General features: G+C 46.1%; 1 protein-coding gene across 12 annotated transcripts in view; it reads left to right on the forward strand.

The window, feature by feature from the left end:
- Positions 1 to 18,159, forward strand: part of BCL11A (BCL11 transcription factor A) — a 99,154-nt gene that overhangs the window by 21,238 nt on the left and 59,757 nt on the right. The window contains exon 1 of one of the 12 annotated variants that reach the window (XM_033407258.2): positions 1,131 to 2,808. The exons of the other annotated variants lie outside the window; for them this stretch is intronic. Coding sequence (XP_033263149.1) covers positions 2,784 to 2,808 — 25 coding nt within the window. The 5' untranslated portion in view covers positions 1,131 to 2,783. Of the gene's footprint in view, positions 1 to 1,130; positions 2,809 to 18,159 lie in introns of those variants that run through there. 12 annotated transcript variants of the gene reach the window in all.

Raw genomic sequence — 18,159 nt, forward strand, 5'->3', positions numbered from 1 at the left:
AGAGTTAAAAACCCTGAGCATGGAGTAGCTGTGCTTTATACTCAGCTATAATAACACTTTACATTGAAACATAATGGTAAGTCAAAACCGACTGGAAACTTCTGCTTATATGGAGTACAAATTTCATTCTAGTAGATTGGCATCATCTAGTGTACCCAGAGTAGATTGTTATATAATGGAGAGACTGTATAAATGTCAAGTACACAAATAACCCTAGAGGAAGTCAATGAAAAGTATTAGAATTTCTTAAATTACCATTAAATTTTGTTGGTGGGACAATCTCATTAGCGTCTTCAAAATCATGTGTGGCTTTGTGTAAGTCTTTTAAAAATGTATTTTGAGGGAATTTACAGACATTGAAACATTGTTTTAATCCAAACCAGTTCAGGCTTTAGATGTACCTTAAAAAAAGTATACTGGTTTTCAAAGTACTTAAAGGGAGTGGAGGGGTAGAGAGCATATAAAGGGAATCCATCTCACTGTGGTAAACTGTTTTTCAAGCAAAGTCATAATAATGAACAACACATGATCTGAAATTTGATCAGCAAACATACACTTATGCCAAGGAATTTTCTTTCTTTTTTTCCTTTTCTTTTCTTTCTTTCTTTCTTTCTTTCTTTTTTTTTTTTTTTTGCCGTTCACATACCAAGGTTCTGTAAATCAGTAAACCAGGCAAAGAGTAACTATTGTAAGGGGGTGACCAAATCGTAATATACAGAATGGCACAGCTAAGCTGTCTTTTTGGAAGAAACATGAACATCATCACCACTAACAACAATGACAAAAAAAAACAAAAAAAACAACCCTTTTTACCAAACTGGAAATGACAGAATAGTTTTAAAAGGAAAAAATTTAAAAAACCCACCCTACCTTCTGATGCTCAAAACTTCAAACTATTAATAGACCACCAGTGAGATAGACTGTCTTTGTGCCTTGAAATGCAAAATGAGGGAAATAATTAGCAGAGGAACAAAATTCTCAAAATTTGAAGAACTTCTGTGATTACTGGGGGTACAGTGAAAAGAAAATGCAAATTTTCTCCTGATCTTAATTAGATTCGATTGTGTGGTGGGTGTGTTGGATTTGGGGGGAAGGGAGGGGGCAGGGAGTGCTGGGGGTGAAGCGAGGGGCTTCGGGATGTGGAGATAGGTTAGCAGGGGCCTGGTGGTGTGGCAGCAAGGCAGCTAACAGCGCTGGTGCGGTAAATGGTGCTGATGGGGGCACGAATCCTAAGCCCTTAATTTAGCAGGGCTCATTTCTCTCTGGGTCTAGAGGATTTCGTTTGTCCTTCCAGGGGAGGAGTGGGCATTGAAGTAACAGCTTGGGCTGCCTTAGGAAGGGGAAGCAGCCTGTGGGTAACTTTTCCCAGCCACACGGGAAAGCTGTGTGAGATGTCATGGGCCGTGCTTTGTGCACCGTGGCCATCAGTCGGCCTCTCAAGGTGGCATCTGCACAAAACCCCCAGCACCAGGGCACTGCTGTAATCCCCCCCACCCCGCCCTGCAGCCAAACATGCTCTTTAGAGTTCAGTGGTGATGGTTGGCCAGAGTCCTGCCAAAGTATGTGTAGCAAGTTTCACTGGCTGGATTTCCCCTTGTGTGAAATAATAAAAGCCCTGGCTAAGGCTTCTGAATCTATTTTTGTTTCATTAATATTATTTATTATGTATTTTATTAATATTTTTAGGAGGGACTGTGCTCTCATTTGACCATTTGTAGTTGTAATTAATACATTCAGTACCGGTTGTAAAAAGTGTACTTGCATTTAATTGCGAGTCAGGATAAATTAATGGATATGATTTGAAACAAAATTCACTTAAAACGTTCTTGCAGGGAGCAAAAGAAGGGGCAGTCCCTGAATTTCATTTATTTTCTGGGTGTCTGTGCTGAGAGGGTCCAAAGGATTGTGTGGGTCTAACGGGATGCATGTATGTGTCCAAGGGAAGAGGGGGCCACAGGGGGAGCAGGAAAACCTGGGCAGGAGGAGGGGCAGCCAGGAGCTCCATTCTTTTCTTTAATTTCTGAGGTTACCGGGACGGCCTTAAGCAAAGTGGTCAAGTCCATATGCTCCCGAGAAGGTGGTAAAGAAAAGAGGTTAGTAGCAAGAGGGAAGGAGCACAAAGGGAAAATTGTACATTGGGAGCATTGCTCTCCTGGCTGTGGTGTAGCCAGACTGGTTTAGCAGACAGAATGATAGATTGTTTTGTCAAGGGTCCCAGGGTGTGCCCTGAACTTGAAGCACTTTGTTTATCTTGAATAGAAAGGGAAAAGTGCAGACATAATCGATGTCTAGTTTTTAGGAGCTCGAAAGAGGTAGGAGAACAGAGAAGAGTCGGGGAGGTGGGGGAGGTGCAGGCCTTGGTTGTGGCTGTCCATTAACAGATGAACTTGGCCGAGGGCCAAGCTTTAGATGAGAGCGTGTCAGGGCCCCAGTGCAGCCAGGCCTTTTCAGTGGTGGTTTTTTTTTTTTTTCCCCTTTTCTTTCTTTCTTTCTTTTTTTTAAATACCTGCCGACTGTACATCAAATGCTCCCAGGTCTTTGGCTAAAGGCAAGAAAAAAAAAACATACACAGCTCAATTTTTTTTCCCTCTGAACCAGTTGAGGCTAGTCTTTTGGCTACATACACAGTTTCTATCATCTTTCCTGGCTTGCCGTTGGGAAAAAAAGAGTTGTGATAACGCCAGTAACCCAAGGGCTGGGGATCGGAAGGGTTGGTGTGTTCAGGAGACCAGAGTGTGTGAGTGCATGTGCCGGAGTATCTGTGTGCCGAGCCAGAGAGGGGCATGGCAGGTGGGCCTGCGTGTGCAGGTAGGAAATCGGTGGGAACCCATTTTTTTAAATGGCTGCAGTTAAACTCCTCGTTGGAAAGGACCTGTGAACTGATCTGTTGGTGGCTGAGCGATATCATATACAAGCAAGGCCCAGGAAAGGCCAGGAGTGGGGGAAAAAAATGCCCTGTTGGAAGTACAGCATTTCCCAAGCAGGGCTGATGGCAAACCCATGTGTCTGGGCTTGTTTTGTTCTCGATCATCTTATCTTCTTTGGTGTGTTTCTGTGTTTTTTAGTTTATTGTGACACTATGTATTCACTTATGAGTGTTGGCAAGCAAGAGTCATCAGCCCAATAACTTCCTGACATTTTTGGCTCTTTTAATGTGCATCTTTGCCCTCTTGCTGCAAGTGGCGAGGTAATTGAATTTCCCTGTTACTCACTGGCAGGAGGCATGTTCTGGCTCCCAGCAGAGGGGCTGCTGGGGCTAACGCTGGGTCCAGAGAATTCCACGAAGGGGACACTGGGGTTTTCAAGTGGTCTGGAGGCCTGTCCAAAGTCCAGTTCACACAATAAAAAATATTTTTTCCCATCATGGACTTGAAAAGGCACCATCGTGAACATCCATGTAAAATATGATAAAATCATGTTTACTTCCCCAGGCTGAAGCCTCACAAGGGAGGTGGATTTTCTTCCCCGTCTTCGTCTGGGAACCTATAGAAACTGGGAAAATTTGGAGGTCCCTGGGCTCATCCCACAGATAACCCCCAAAACTCAGCCAAGCCCTTAGATGCTGTCTTCTCTCTCACCGAGGTTGTCTTTGTAACCTGCGTGGTAAGAAAAGGAAGAGGGCCTGAGTGAGGGGAAATAAACTCTTAAAAATACGTGTATGTCCTTTTTTTTTTTTTTTTTCCCTTTTTAGCCTCTGTGAGTACATAGACTAAAGTGGCAAAAAAGTGCTGCCATTTCTGGTTGTGTGAGCTTGGGCACATTTCTTCATCTTTCCAAGCTCCGGTTTCCTCATCTGTAAATGGAGGCGGGGGCGGGGGGTGCGTGTCACAGGACCCACCTCATGGGACGTTGTGAGCATTACATGAGGATGCTTGCCTGTTTCCCCAAGTGAACACTTGAGGAAAGCTAGTTACTATTATGATTATGACTCATGGCTTACAACTTTTTTCTCCTTTAAGGACTGGGATCTCGATGTAGTTTCTCCCTGTGTGGGGAGAGCAGGTTGGGATGAGAGAACAGGGCAGGGGAGTTTCTAAAGCGCTCACAGCCTCTTTCTGCCTCAAGGTAGGCTCCTGTGAGAAAGGGCCCTTGGGTGGAGAAAGCTCAGGAACCCTTGCAGATCTGGTGTGGTGGGGTGATTGGTGTGGGGGGGGCTTCTCTCCATCGGCAGGTCCCTCAATGCTTGGCCTCTCTCTCTGCAGACATGCGCTGCCTCACCAGCAGAATGTGCCTGGGTGTCTGACATAGTTGCTGTGGGTTCAGTGTCCTGCTTCACCACTGACTGGTCAGGAGGGTGTGGGTGAACCACTTAACCTCTGTGAAATGAAGACCACTCAGAGAACCTCCCTGCCAGGGTCTGTGCAAGGGGTAAAAGAGAGAAAGCATAAATACAGAGGACGCACACCGAGAGTTGCCAGTGCCACACTGTGGATCCAACACATTGTTACTCTACCCCGTAGCAACCCCAGAAGGGAAGTCCTGTTAGCCCCATTTGATGGAGGAGGAAATCGAGGCTCACCAAGGGTTAAGTAACTTCCCTCCTTAAGGGCTCACGGTATTAAGGGTTCTGTCCTTTAGCCTCTAGTCATTACCGTCTGCCACCTCCTCACGAGGTCTGCCGCTTTCTGCAGTGGTGCTGGGGCACCAACTGAGCGGGAAGCTCTGGTGCTGGACGGTTCGCCCTCATGTGGGTTCTGTGGTTGAGTTTTTCAGTCTTCTGGGAAGGAGAAGAATGTTCCCATCCAGTCCCTGGGCGGCTGTCCTGGGCGTATTGGAGTCTTGGAGCTAGCTGTTGGAAAGAGCAGTAATGTAAGGAATTCTGCTTTGCAAGTAGCCACTTCTCCATCTGCCCAGAGTGATGCGCAAGTGGGGCGAGGGTCCTGAGAAGATGAGGGAGGGGGTTTTACTATGTGTGTGTGACTTGGTTAGGAGACACTAGAAGGCTGACCAAGAAACCCAGCTAGCGCTCTTAAGGAAGGGCTGGCGGAGTCTGGCTTTCAGCAGTTCTGTTCTGTTGTCTCTTTGGCATTCTCTTCACTCACTGCACCTTTAGAGGGTCCGGAGAATCAGAATTACACTGTGAGGGAGAGAGTACGTGTGCGTGTGCGTGTGCGTGTGCGTGTGCGTGTGCTTGTAGGAGGTCCTGAGCGGTAATAATCTGCTTCAAGGCGGTTTTCATTTCTGGCCAAACAAGCGCTGTGGTAAGGCGAGTCCGGAAAGCAGGCAAGGAGACTTGAGGGAATTTTTGAATGGAAACTGCAGTCAACAACTCCATATGATCCACATGTGGCTTTCCCCGAGGCAAGTTTTCAGCTGCATGGTGGCCTCCCCCAGTCACTCCGCAGGCTGCTCTGACACCATTAATATTTGCTGAAGCAAGACCTGAGGTTCGTTGCAGAGGGATTACATAATGTATTCCAAAGCCAAATGGCAGGGGTTTCCTTTTATTACCCATCCTTTCAGATTGGCTGGGCCACCAGAGACCACCATTTATATAATTTTAGAGTCGTGGGGTAGTCAGGAGGTGCCTACTGTGTGCGGAGGCCCCATGGGGGAGCTGACGTGTTGGCCTCGGCACCGAGCAGTGTCACCTGGGACCTCTGCTCACCCGGTAACCGTTTTCTTGGAGCCGAGGCAGGCTGTTTAGGTAGACCCACCACCAAGAGGTTGCCGTTGGCATGGATGCAGGCGGTCTTCTGAGTGGGCGGTGGGGACGGAGGTGGCTGCTGAGAATACACGTGGGTGGAGAGCTGCAAGCCTTACATTTCAGTTCTTACTCAGCCCTGGGAAGAGATCCGTGCTTCCTTCCTTCCCCCTCACCTCTTCTTCGCCTGGCTCCCCACATCTCTACATGCCCCAGGTTGAGGACTGAGCACCCCAGAAGGGAAGCTCTGAGTTTTGTGGACTGGGACCCCTAGGCTGAAAAGCTGAAGTAATAAAGAAAATACCATTGCTTTAGAGCCCCTAATTCCCCCCCACCCCAGTTTTCTCTCCATTCTCTTGAAAATCAGGCCAGCTCTCTGATGGTGGCCTTTTGTTTCTTTTTCTTTTTTGGCTCTGCCTCCGTTAAGGTAAGCACGAATTTAATGTCCCAAGAGGCAGGCCGGTGACCTTTCAGGCCAAGTGCCTGGATGTGGCAACGCTATAATAAATATTGAATGGTGAGAGCAATGGAAATTTAACAAAGCCATAACTGAGGAGACCGCAGAGGGGCAGCGGACTGGTTAAGAGGCTGTTGGATGAGCTGGGTAGTATTTCTACTACAACCTGATTGAAATGTCGACTAAAAATCAATGCTGTTGACTAGTGATAATTTACTGCGTTCCCGGTGCTAAGTAGTTCCCCGCTTAAGAATGTGTTGGCTGGGCAGAGATTAGTGCAGGGAGTTGTGTGTGTCACAATGAATCAGACGCATTATAGGTCAGCCCTTTATTTGTTTCATCATGACTTTTACACAGTTGTCATGTAATTTATGGCTGCTTTCACATTGTCAAACATTCTCATTGCATCTTCTTCCTTAACACGCTCCTGACACAGACGCGCTGTCTTGGAAGGCTTGGTGTTATTTCCTAATCTGAGAGGAGGCCTATGAACCATCAAATTACACTATCTTTGGGCTAATCTAAATGCGCTGCAGATTAAAATCAGAGCTCATTTGTCCCTGATGCAAATTATTAAGTTCTAATTATAAATATCCATTTAATTACCCCATACATTTTTATTTTGCGGACCCTTTTGAGCACTGCTGTCTGCAACGGAGGGGGAGATGCATAGGAGACAGTCTGCGATAATTAATGTACACTCCCCAAATGGTAAAGGATAAACATATGCTGCTTTGTTTGTCTTATTTATTGATTGATTAGATGTATAGAGATTTTGGCATCAGCACAATTCGAAGTTGAAATCCTTTTAAAAATGAAAACTATTTAAAAATCTTTGGGGAAAGAAAAAACACAATATAGCCAACCCAGAGCTTTCAGTTAGAACACATTGTCCTAAAATATGGGATTTTAACCAGATTCTAAATTTGATCCAGTCTAGATTTTGCAGGAGTTAAGAGTGAGAGAAACCATACCTGTTTTGCACCTAGAATGTGAAATCACTGTTATAGAAAAAACTGTAATCTTAAAAAAAAAAACCCAAAAACCATTCTGGTTTCCAGCCCTGCCACTATTTGCTGCTAGGAAACTACAGTATCTGCCTGTAAGAGGAAGACAGTTCAGTTGAGAGCATGGTGATGAACCGTTTTCGATTACCAAACAAGAAAGTAAAAACAAAAAGAGAGTGATAAAATAAAAGTTTGTACTAGACATTTACTCTTCCATGAAGGCAATGGAAAAATGACCAAGACTGGTTTGGGGGATGGTGAGGATTCAGGTCTTTTGGGATTTTTCTAGAACCAAACTTTGACTTTTAATGATAGTAGAGAGACACTGGTCTGGCAACCAGTATGCCTGGCTTCTGACCCTGAGCTGTGAGACCTTGGGTTCCCTTCATTTCTTGGTGTTTTAGTTTCCTCATCTGTAAAATGGGTAGTCTGGACCAGCTGGGTCTTTAAGCCCCCGTCATATACTAGCATACACTCTGAACACCACAGGCAGATTCCCAGCTTCCTCTCCTTCCTGCTCTTTTTGGAATCTGGCTGCTGAATGGGGCTCACCTGCAAATAGGCCAGAATATTTTCTTGATTTGCCTCAAAGTTGGAAGCGACATTGGAGATGAAGGCTTGGGTTCATGATCCCCCGGCAGAAAGCTTAAGAGCAACTTTCCAATTGCTGGAAGCAAAATGGAAGCATGGTATAATGGAATGGTGATAATTCACAGAAGTTTCCAGCCTTACAAGATTTCTCCATCTTTTAATTATAGCAAGCTGTTTTTTTTTGATAAACTCTAAAGAGTGTAATGTGTATTTTCTCCAAGTTTGCTTTTTTGGGCAACTGTAGCTGTGTCAAAATAGAAATACGTTTGACAAAGAAATCAGTTGAATTCAAACAACCAGGTATTTTAAATTCAATTAACTGACTGAATTCAGGGATATTTTCCTCCTTCCTCCCCCCAGAGCTGATTTCTCTGTACGGACATAGCCTACATATGCTGAGTTCTTGGAGTTACAAATTCTTGCTTGTTAAAGGCATCCGATGCAACATGTTTAGAAGAACTCTCCCTCTGTTAGTGTTGAAGACAGCATAAATTGAAGGAAAAATGTTCTTTTTTTATTCATCATGTAGGTAAAAGCATATGGCTGCTTCTGGGACATGTGATCTTTGCAATCCATTTTCTAAACTTGGTGTTTACCATTGACTTTAGCATGGATGTTTCCGTTTTCCAGGCTGTCCAGCAAATACCATTGATACGTGGCATTAAATTAGATGTAAAATGATGTTTTCAGAAGCATGCTGAAAGCCAACATTCAAAGTTAACCCTTGGATAATGATTATCTGACACTTTCTTTTATTATCCCACGTGCTAAGAATAAGGGGGAAATGAACCAGTTGTGAAATACGTGTTTTTGGTAGGACACAGGCAGTCTTGAGATCTATAGCTTCAATAAAAAAGTGATTTATTTAAGTTACTGCCTCTTTAATTTATAATCTTTTAGGGATTCTTTTTATTAGGAGTGCTCTATTAGGGTGCTGATAATCAGCTATTTCAGAGTTTGTATGCTCTTCTGTCTCTGGTAAAAAAAAAAAAAAAAAAATGTTGGGGAAAAAATCCCCAACAGTGAAAAGGAAAAAATTTAGCTCTAACTTAAGCCAAATGAATATAACGGACGGATCGAATGAATGGCAGCCACCTAGAGGCACTATTTTCCCCTTCGGTTATTACCTGAAGAGAAAGCACGATAATGTTCATGCCAAAGAGATAGGCGACAAAATATGTATTCAGATATGAAGTTTAGGATTTCATAGCCCGATAGTCTCTCTCTCTCTCCCCCCTCCAATTGTATTGTGCAAATGTATCAGCTGTTGTATTGTTAATGTCTGATAGGATGCTGCTGCTAGGACAGTCTTGGCTTACTAATGGGGTCAGCTGTGTCACAACGTGATATATGGATTATGTTTACGTGGCATATTTTGTTTGCGAGCTGGGCTGTGAGATGGGAGCAGATGATAAATGAAGATACCCTACAGTTTTCACACTAGTTCCTGTGGTCCCGAGTCTCCAAGACAATCACAAGCAGTGCTGACAATGGAGAAGTATTTATGGGGGCATAATTGACTTCAGAGTTTCACATCTCTGGCTGAAGTTTAAGATGTGATAGTCCATTATGTTAATGTCTTTATTTAAATGTCCTATTTGACTTCAGGGTTTTGTTGCTAAAACCTTGGTAAATGCATGAATCTTTGGGCTATAGTTAAATGACTTTCCAGTGGCTTTCTGTGCCTGGATGATTCATTTGCTTTGGCTCCTGTGTGTGTGTATGATTTCTAAGTTTATTTCTCAAGTTTCACTGGCAATGAATGATTTTTCTTACTGGAGTCTTGTGTGGTACACCTATAAAAGACTTGTGATGCCTTTTGAAAAAAAATTCCCCAATATAGCAACACTATCGTCATGAGACGTAGCATATATATACACATACACACATTTATACATACATACAAGCTACATGAATACACATATACATACATTACATGTATATACTGTGTGTATATATAGTGCGTGTATATACAGTGTGCGTGTGTATATATATATATATATATATACACACGCACACATACTCTATATATACATATAGAGAGAGAAACATTGAGAAAGTAGGAAGATCTTTAGATTTACCATGATTCCATTAAGTTAGTATAAAAGTTTTAAAAAATCGTTCATGTGAATACCTCTTTTCATCGAATTCTGATTTAGGCAAATAGCATCCTCATACTATTTGTCTTTGAGGGTCTGTTATTCACATAGCCCTAGATTGAAGGGCATAGTTGCAAATTTAGGGACAATAATCTCAAGCTGAACTCACGTATGGCCGCCTGTACCTTTTGCCTTCGCTGAGTTGAGAAGGCTGGTTTTTCTCTTGCTCGGTGTCTGTAACACTTGTTGCCTGAAAGTCCCTTCTTCAGAGTTCTGCCAGGAGTATATTTCCCCTGACCTGCCTCTGCATCTGGTTAAATGGACTTCAGTAATCTGTACAGTTACTTCTTATTTTATATCCTGAAAGATATTAAGTCCAACAAGCTTTTACTCACCGAGTCTATAGAGAAAACGGCCAGGCAATTTTTGTTTCAATCTCCGTGTCTCTCTGGAGCAGTAGTTCCAGAGGCTGATCAATAGGTTTTATTGTAGACCTTACTGTCTTTAAAAGCACTGTGACCTTATCCTGTCTAAAAATAGTATTTGCTCTTGCCTGTGGAACCTTGACCTGTGAAAACCCATTTGGTACATAAGTGACATATCTAGTCAGCTGTATATCCAAGACATGCTCTGTGAATGAATTCTGTGCAGAACTGTCCAAGAGAACACTTTCTTCAACGAAAAATAAATACCGGTTCTGAACACTGGGAGTGCACCTGCCTGCCCGACGCGGTGATGAGCCACCTGGTGGGGAGTAAGGGAGACTCGGGGGCTGGTGGGCATTGAGAGGGGTGAGGACCCTCACAGAGGACTTTTGGAGCGTGCGTTTGACCCCCAGTAGGGCAAGGAACTGCAAGGGGCGGGAGTTTGGGCTAAAGTGCAAGATAGCTTTAAACAAAGTCTGTCACCCTTTTTAGAGAGTGTGAATCTCCCAATGCTTTCCTTGGCAGCTTCAGTCTCGAACCCTGGTGAAAGGGATTCTCCCAAGCATAACCTAGATGGAAAGAAGTATTTCAGAGTCTAAAGTAACTTCCCTATTTAATGATAAGAAATTACTTTCACTTTATTTGTTTTTTGGTGTGATAATGGTTTTGTGGGTTTTTTTAAAAAAAAAGAATCTTTATCTTTTAAAAATACGTACTGACGTATTTACTGATGAAATGATAGGATGTCTGGAATCAATGTAAATAATCAGTGGGCAGGGTTGGCGATAGTTAAAACAACACTGGCCGCGAGGTGCTAGTGGTTGAAGTTGGATGGTGCGTACCCGCGAGCTGATTTATCGTTCTGTCTACTTCGGTATATATGTGAGATGTTCCCGAAAATAAAGGCGCTGCCTGGGTGGTAAAGCAAAAGAGCAAAAAGTGGTAAAGAGTTCGGTGGGTATTGTTTCTTCACCAAGGGTTTGGCTCAGAGGCAGTGAAGAAGCAGGGGTCCTGTGGTGAAGAAATCACCTGGGAGCCCAAATCTTGCATCTGGAAGGTTTGCTGTTAAGGGGGTCGTCTTAGCATCTGCACTGTGCTCCACGCTCCTGGAAGAAAAGAGAGCCCATGTTTTTTGGTGCACGAAGAAGAGTTGGAGGTGGAGTTTGACCAAGTTTCAGCACCGGTGCCTCTTCTCATCCTGGTGGGTGTTAGGAAGAAGGAGGTGGGCAGTGGCCACTCCCCTGATAGTGTTGAGGAAGACAAGGCTCTTGGGCCTTCCTGTGGCCGTTGGAGCCCTGGCTGTTAGAGAAGCGTGGTTTGCCTGACAGGAGGCTGACCACACTCTAAGGAAGAAGGGGACAAAAAGTGCTAGTCAAGGGAGGACTGGGGCACAGCCCCCGACAGATGAAAGGCAGGGGTGCAGTGATTGCACAGTCATAAAGGGGCCTCGCGTTCTCCTGTGTAGCAACAGCCGGGACGGTCACCTGCCTCCTGGAAGCTGAGACCAGCCTCTCTGAGCCATCCCCAGGCCCGGGTTCCCCTGGTTTCACAAGATGTCTGCTCCTGCTTGCTTCATGTGGAGGCTATTATTAGCAAGTGTCACTCAGTTATCTTGAGAGTGGCGCTTTTAGCTGCCATCTAAGTGGCAGCTTGGGTTTATAGCAGATTAAATTAAATTTTAGGCTGGTTTGGCTTCACTGGCAGTAGACAATAGGAGCAGCTGTTGTAGAAATGTATCCTGGCACCCTCCAGGACCGGTGTGTGCGTGTGCACGTGCGCACGTGCTCAGAGGCGCACTTGTGGGAGTTCCGAGCATGCAGGTGACTCTTGGGTGATTCGGGACCTGATAGGCCATCGTTGAGGGAATGGGGAAGGTGCCATTGTCTGGGGCTGACTGCTGGGCTACACCTCCTTTTTCTCTTCTCCCCATTTCATTCCTTCTTCAAAAAAATGTTCAGACAGATAGTTTCTCCAACTTGGTTTGATTGTGCCTGGTTAGCAAAGGAAGTGCACAAAGCTGGAATAATCTTTCTACTGTTTGCACATCCATGCCAGTGTTTTTCTGCAAAGAAGGGGCTAAGCTTGCATAAAAACACCAGTGGAAACAAGCAGAGAAGGGTGTGGATGACTTCTGGCTTATTGCAGCGTGGGGACCAAGTTGATCTGATGGGTGATGTAGGCAGAATGTCTGGCTGCCCCCTGTCCTGCTTTATGTCTCGGATTCCTGTAGGTCCAGCAGGCAGACCCGCATGGGAGTGGGAGGAAGGTTTTGGCTCTTTTAGACGCAAAGATCTTCTCCTTGGTGCTTGTGCCTGGTGTGGCTGTGCCTGTGAATTGAGGACCTTTATGCCTTGTACTGTTGAGTCAGAGCGAAGCAGTGCACATCAACATCACTTTTAAAAAATGCTTCCGAAAACTCTGTGGGGATAATTTCTTTTTCTTAGAAGCAGAATGCAAACGTGTACGTTATTCCACAGAAGGGCAATGCTCTTTACTTTTATCATCTCGATTTAAAAAATTCTGTGGCACTTGAGTTCAGTTCCTCAGACTCCAGAATTTATACTCACTGATTAGTAATACATTATGCAAATAACTCAGTTTACATATCCAAATACTGTTTGCATCATTCACACCTCATGTCTTGGGAAAAAAAAAGTGAAATGTTTCCTCAAAATAAACAAAACCTGCAGAAGAGTTTATTGTAAGGGTGAAAATTAAAGAGGCACCCATTTGCCTGGGAACTTTTGAGGAAAATTTTAATGATACTCCTGCATAAATCATTTTGCAAGGGTTTTTTATTTATTTATTTTTGGCTTTTGCCCATAGGCCATGCCTTTCAAGGTATAGTACGTTATCTTTGGCTTTCTGCAGTTTTCAATTTTTGGAAAAAAGAAGCCATAACACCATTACGCATTTGTGCATAAATACATCAGCTGTAAGTGAAAATTCAAGCTGAATTATTTGAAGGAGGTACAATAATTGCTTACCAGTGACATGAGTTTTCTGCCAGAGAGAGGGGAGAGTAAGTAGATGCAAACTTTTATGCTCTTTGTCAAGAGAGAGTTAAGTAAGCATGGCCATGAGTGCTTAAGTTATAGGTTGGCAAATGGCAGTGCCAAACGAAAGTGTCTTTTAGCAGCCAGTGGGTTTCTTGTCACTAGAGTAATTCAGGAGAACACTGGATGTGACCTGGAGCCCCTGTCTGAATAAGCACATTCCCGTGGCCACGTGAATGTCTAAACCAGTGGCTTTGACCTCACGTGTCAGAACAGAATTGGCCTCAGCCATCTGCCCAGGATTTCAGCGGTTCCAACCTCACCCTCTGGAGTAGTTCCCTTAATGCTGTTGCAAAGTATGTCAGATTTTGGGAGAAATTTCCTTGAGAAGGCAGGAAGGATGGCAGGAAGGCAAGAAAGCAAGGGGGGACCTTATTTTCTCTCTGTGGCGTGAATGCTGTCATCTTTCTCGGACGATGCTCCGCACCCATCCCTCCTAAAAGGGTATAGACACGTTTTGGGCACCACGTGAAGTCAGCGTTCCAACATGTTTTTAATCTTTAACTTGCACATCGCTAGAAGTCTGATGTACTGACTTTCAGCTGCCTGGAGATAGTTCAGGGCACAGCACCTGACAGGTGTAATGTTTTGTGTTTTATGTCTGAAAAATGCCTTAAAGATGTTGATACCCACATTCTGAACATGCATGATCCTCCTTGCTCCACTTTTACACCTACTTTTTTTGGCAGCCTGTGTCTGATAGGGCCCTTGGTGTATTTGGGAGACAAGAATCTTCTTGGCCTGGCATTACCTACCAGAGTGTCAGGATTGGGAAATCCCAGGACTCTTCATTTTCTCTCCCGGGTTAAGAGATGTCTGCCATAGCTCGCATTTTGCTGTCGATTGTGGGGAGACAGATTTGGTGGGTGCTGTGGCTTCAGGTCTCAACTTGAATGACGGAAGGTCAGCAACAAGCAGTCCCCTGAACTGTCGCCGTGAACAACTGTGTCGATTTTTGCCAGGAGGCATGTTAATGGGGTCCATCCAGCTTGACCTGAGCCTGAGGAGTCATTGCTGGGTCCTCAGGATGCCCTGCGGCACCCCGTCTCACGTCAGGCTCTGGATGGACTTTTAAGGGAACTCTGTGATGATGAGCAGCCTCTTAATATTTCCTCAGTGTTCTCTGGTGGGCTGTTCCCCACCCCAACCCCTGCCCCCGCCAGCGTGTGGCGATTCTCAGGTGGAACGCGATGCTCCTCACCTTGTCCGCCAGGTCCGTGTGTGTGAGAAACTGACATTTTCACGTGCGATGTCCTCCCAGGCTGGGCCCCACCTCTTGCTCTCCACTTGAGTAAGTGTATTGAAATTCAGGTGAGTTGGAATGCCATTTTACAGGCACAATCTTGAGTCTACTCTAACGCAGACACTTCCAAAGTAAATACATTTTATTAGTAATAAGTGGTAACATTTCTCTGGACTCACTTCCCTACCGGCTGCAGCACAGCCATGCGGAACCGAGAGTCTGATCCACGCCGCCTTCCCCTCCAGTGCCTTAGGCGAAGGGGGAGCGGATGCTGGTGGAGGGAAGAACCAGGCAAGGTGATGTCAGGCCCAGCGTTGTCGGAGGGAGTTTGGGCCTGATTTTGTCTTTTTAAATTAAGTAGCGGAATCTCAGTAATTAAAGTGTTTTTTTAAAATTTTTTCTCTCCCTAAAATTGACTTTCAGGGCAAGGCTTCTTGTTTCTCATTGACCAGAGTAGCTGCAGAATCACAGATGACAGTACAAGTCTTTGGGCATGGACATCTTCCTTCGTGCAAGGGGGAAGTAAATACTTACTGAGCATCGTCTGTGTAGATGTAGAATTGTGAAGTCCTGTTGTTTCCTGTGTCTTTTATAGATGAGGCATGTTGAGGCTGAGCGGGGAGTCAGGTGCCTAAGTCTACTCACCAGGCAGTGATAGAACTGACAGAGCCCGGGGCCTCACACTTTCATCCCTGGCTTCATCCCTGGCCCTCTGTCCCAACTCTCCTGGCCCAGCGGGACCCAGGGTGGCCCTCCTGCACTTCTTCTCAGAGACCCGTGCTACTCCCAACGCTTTTAGGTATGACAGCTGCAGTGGTTTTCAGAACTGGAGCTTTTGCTGGGGGAAGATCCCGGAGCTCTCTGGGCAATGCTAACCTAGGGATTCCGTGGTTAAAACCCAAACAACAAACACCCAACCACCCGGGCCATTGCAGAGGGTGGTCGTGTTGCTTTGCCTTGTTCCTTTCCACGTCCTCTGCCCGGTTTTGAGTGGGCCTTCCCGCCCCGTTTCCTGATAGGGCTCCCGTGCTGTGGCAGTTCTGAAGTTTGCACCGGGTGCGTGTGGAACAGCTTGGCGTTGTATCCAGATCACAGGACAGATGGGGTAGATGGAGTTGGGGTGGTGGCGCCCCTCTCCGTGCAGATGGGTCCTGAGAAGTGGTCGGTCCAGCCTCTTCCTCCACCAGGGCTCTATTTTTAAAGACACCTCTCCTTATCTGGAAATCCTTCCTTTCATCTGCCTTAAATCCCTTATGCTTCAGTTTAAACCCGTTTCCTCTTCATTCCAGAGAAGACAGAGGATCTCATCACCAGCTCTGGGCTGAAACCCCTCATAGTTTAGAATTCTTTGCTCTACTCCCTGCCACAGACTCCTTCCTGAGTAATCTCTAGTCCCTAAACTTGAACTCATAGAGCTATTATTTTTAAACCCATTTATTATTTTTGTCCCTCTCTTTAGAACTACCTGGTCTCCCAGCTCTTTTACTCACACGTTAGTCTAATTACTGCTGAGTGCAATGACAAGATGCCTTAGTTTTCCACATTCCTTTCCTACAGCTGCACTCAGGTATCTTTGCTTGTTTTTAAAAGACCAGCGCTTCATTGATGACTCATGCGCAGCTTGATGTCCACTAGGAACCCTAGATCTTTGGCAGCCATCTTTTTTTTTTTTTTTTTTTTTGCGGTACGCGGGCCTCTCACTGTTGTGGCCTCTCCCGTTGCGGAGCACAGGCTCCGGACGCGCAGGCTCAGCGGCCATGGCTCACGGGCCCAGCCGCTCCGAGGCATGTGGGATCTTCCCGGACCGGGGCACGAACCCGTGTCCCCTGCATCGGCAGGCGGACACTCAACCACTGCGCCGCCAGGGAAGCCCGGCAGCCATCTTTAAGTGCAGTTAAACTTTCACTCAACCGTGTGGATGCCACACCTCTCCCTTGCCAGACACCCTTCTCTGTCCTTGTCTACACTGAACTTGGTCCTCCCCTTCTGTCCCAAGTTCCCTGGCCACCTTTCTGCTTCACCGGGTGATGGAGAGTTATGATCCTGTCTCTGGAGGGGCCTCCTCCCTCTTGGTTCCTCTCCCACTGACAACTTCACGGAGGCTGAGAAATACAGTGAGTGGCTTTTCTTGCCTCACTCGCTGCTGGAGAGAGCTGTTCATAACTTTCCTCTGACATCTGGAGAGCATAGGTTTTGGAGGAGCAGAGCCCAGATTCCCCACGAGCCGGCAGAGCCAAGTCTTTTTTGAGTTTCCAGCACAACCTGTGTTAAAATAATAGGAGTTGGTCCTTGTGTTTAATAGTAGAACAGAGTCTAAGTGCACATCATAAGCACATCTTTTCTGTGTGCTGGGGTGAGTGGAGGTGACCGTGAGTGTGTAGGATGATATGAAGAGCATTACAGACATGGGAAAGCATTTCAGAGCACACAAACATGGCATGAGTAATCGCAGGCTTATAGCCACAAGGCTGCATTTTCAGTCCCTGCCTCCCTTTTTTGTACCCCAGTTCAATCAGTTAAGATGGAAAAAACGTGATGAGAAGAGGGGCCACCCGCCCTTCGGACTCCAGTGTGTTTGTAGCCCAGGACACCTGCATGAGTGGGGACCCGGCAGAGCCCGGAGAACATGCCCTGCTTGGCACTTTCTCGGACTGACTGGCTCACTTCCCGTTCTGCCTAGCCCAGAGGTGACTCGGTAATCCCCGCCGTGTATGACCGCACGGTGAGCTACGTGGGCTGGGAACTTCTGCCTCCAGTCTCAAGTCAGGAGCAGAAATGGGGCATCTGGGAAGCTGGGTGATCAGACGTCGGTTGGAAACGCCTGTGTCCGTGTCAGACCCCTCCGTGCACTGCCATGTGCTCCTTTTCTGAAAGCACTGGGCTGTGTTTCAGGGAAGAGGGAGGTAGCCAAACCCCACATACATGCACTGAAGGCTTGTTTCTGTGTTGTCTGCCCCCTGGGCTGGAGCTCCAAGGCCCTTTCTGCAGGTAACTAAGAACGTCTGAGCCTGGACCTGGCACAGCCCTGACGGTCGCTTTCCTTGGAGAAAGGGTCGCTCTGGGATTAGTGAGAAGGCATCCGTAGTATCCACATTGCCTCGTGGGTTTGGTGTTTTCTCCTCCCCAGACTATAAGCTTTTTGAGAGCAGGGATCGTGTTTTATTTTTTGTGTTTTCATGCCCCACATAATGCTGGTTCATCATGGGATTTAATTCATACTTCGTTCTGGCTGACTGATTGGAAATGGAAAGGCCAGGCTTTGGATCGGATGCTTCGGCTCCCCGAAGTGGAAAGGTGCCGAGGCTGGACAAGTTTGTTTTCCTCCTTGTTCCCTGGGGAGGAGATGAGAGAGCTTGGGGTTGGGGTGAGGGATGGCATCTTTGCCGCTTTCACTCTGTGCTCGCCTTTTCTCTTGGCCAAGCAGTAAGGTCTCTGCTTGTAGTTCCTGCCCCTTCTCACCTGAAAGTGGGTGCGGGGAGGCTCCTCAGGGCTGGGCAAACACGGGGAGGGCAGCTAGGGGTTCCCCTGGGGGTGTGGGAAGCTGGGAGCCGCGTCCTGCAGACAGCCTGGGGCTTACCAGAAGGGAGTACGGCTGTGCTCAGAGGGACTGAGTACTGCTGTCCTCCTGGCAGCTCTG

This window comes from Orcinus orca, chromosome 13 (assembly GCF_937001465.1).
Source record: "Orcinus orca chromosome 13, mOrcOrc1.1, whole genome shotgun sequence".
In the NCBI taxonomy this organism is placed as follows: domain Eukaryota; kingdom Metazoa; phylum Chordata; class Mammalia; order Artiodactyla; family Delphinidae; genus Orcinus; species Orcinus orca.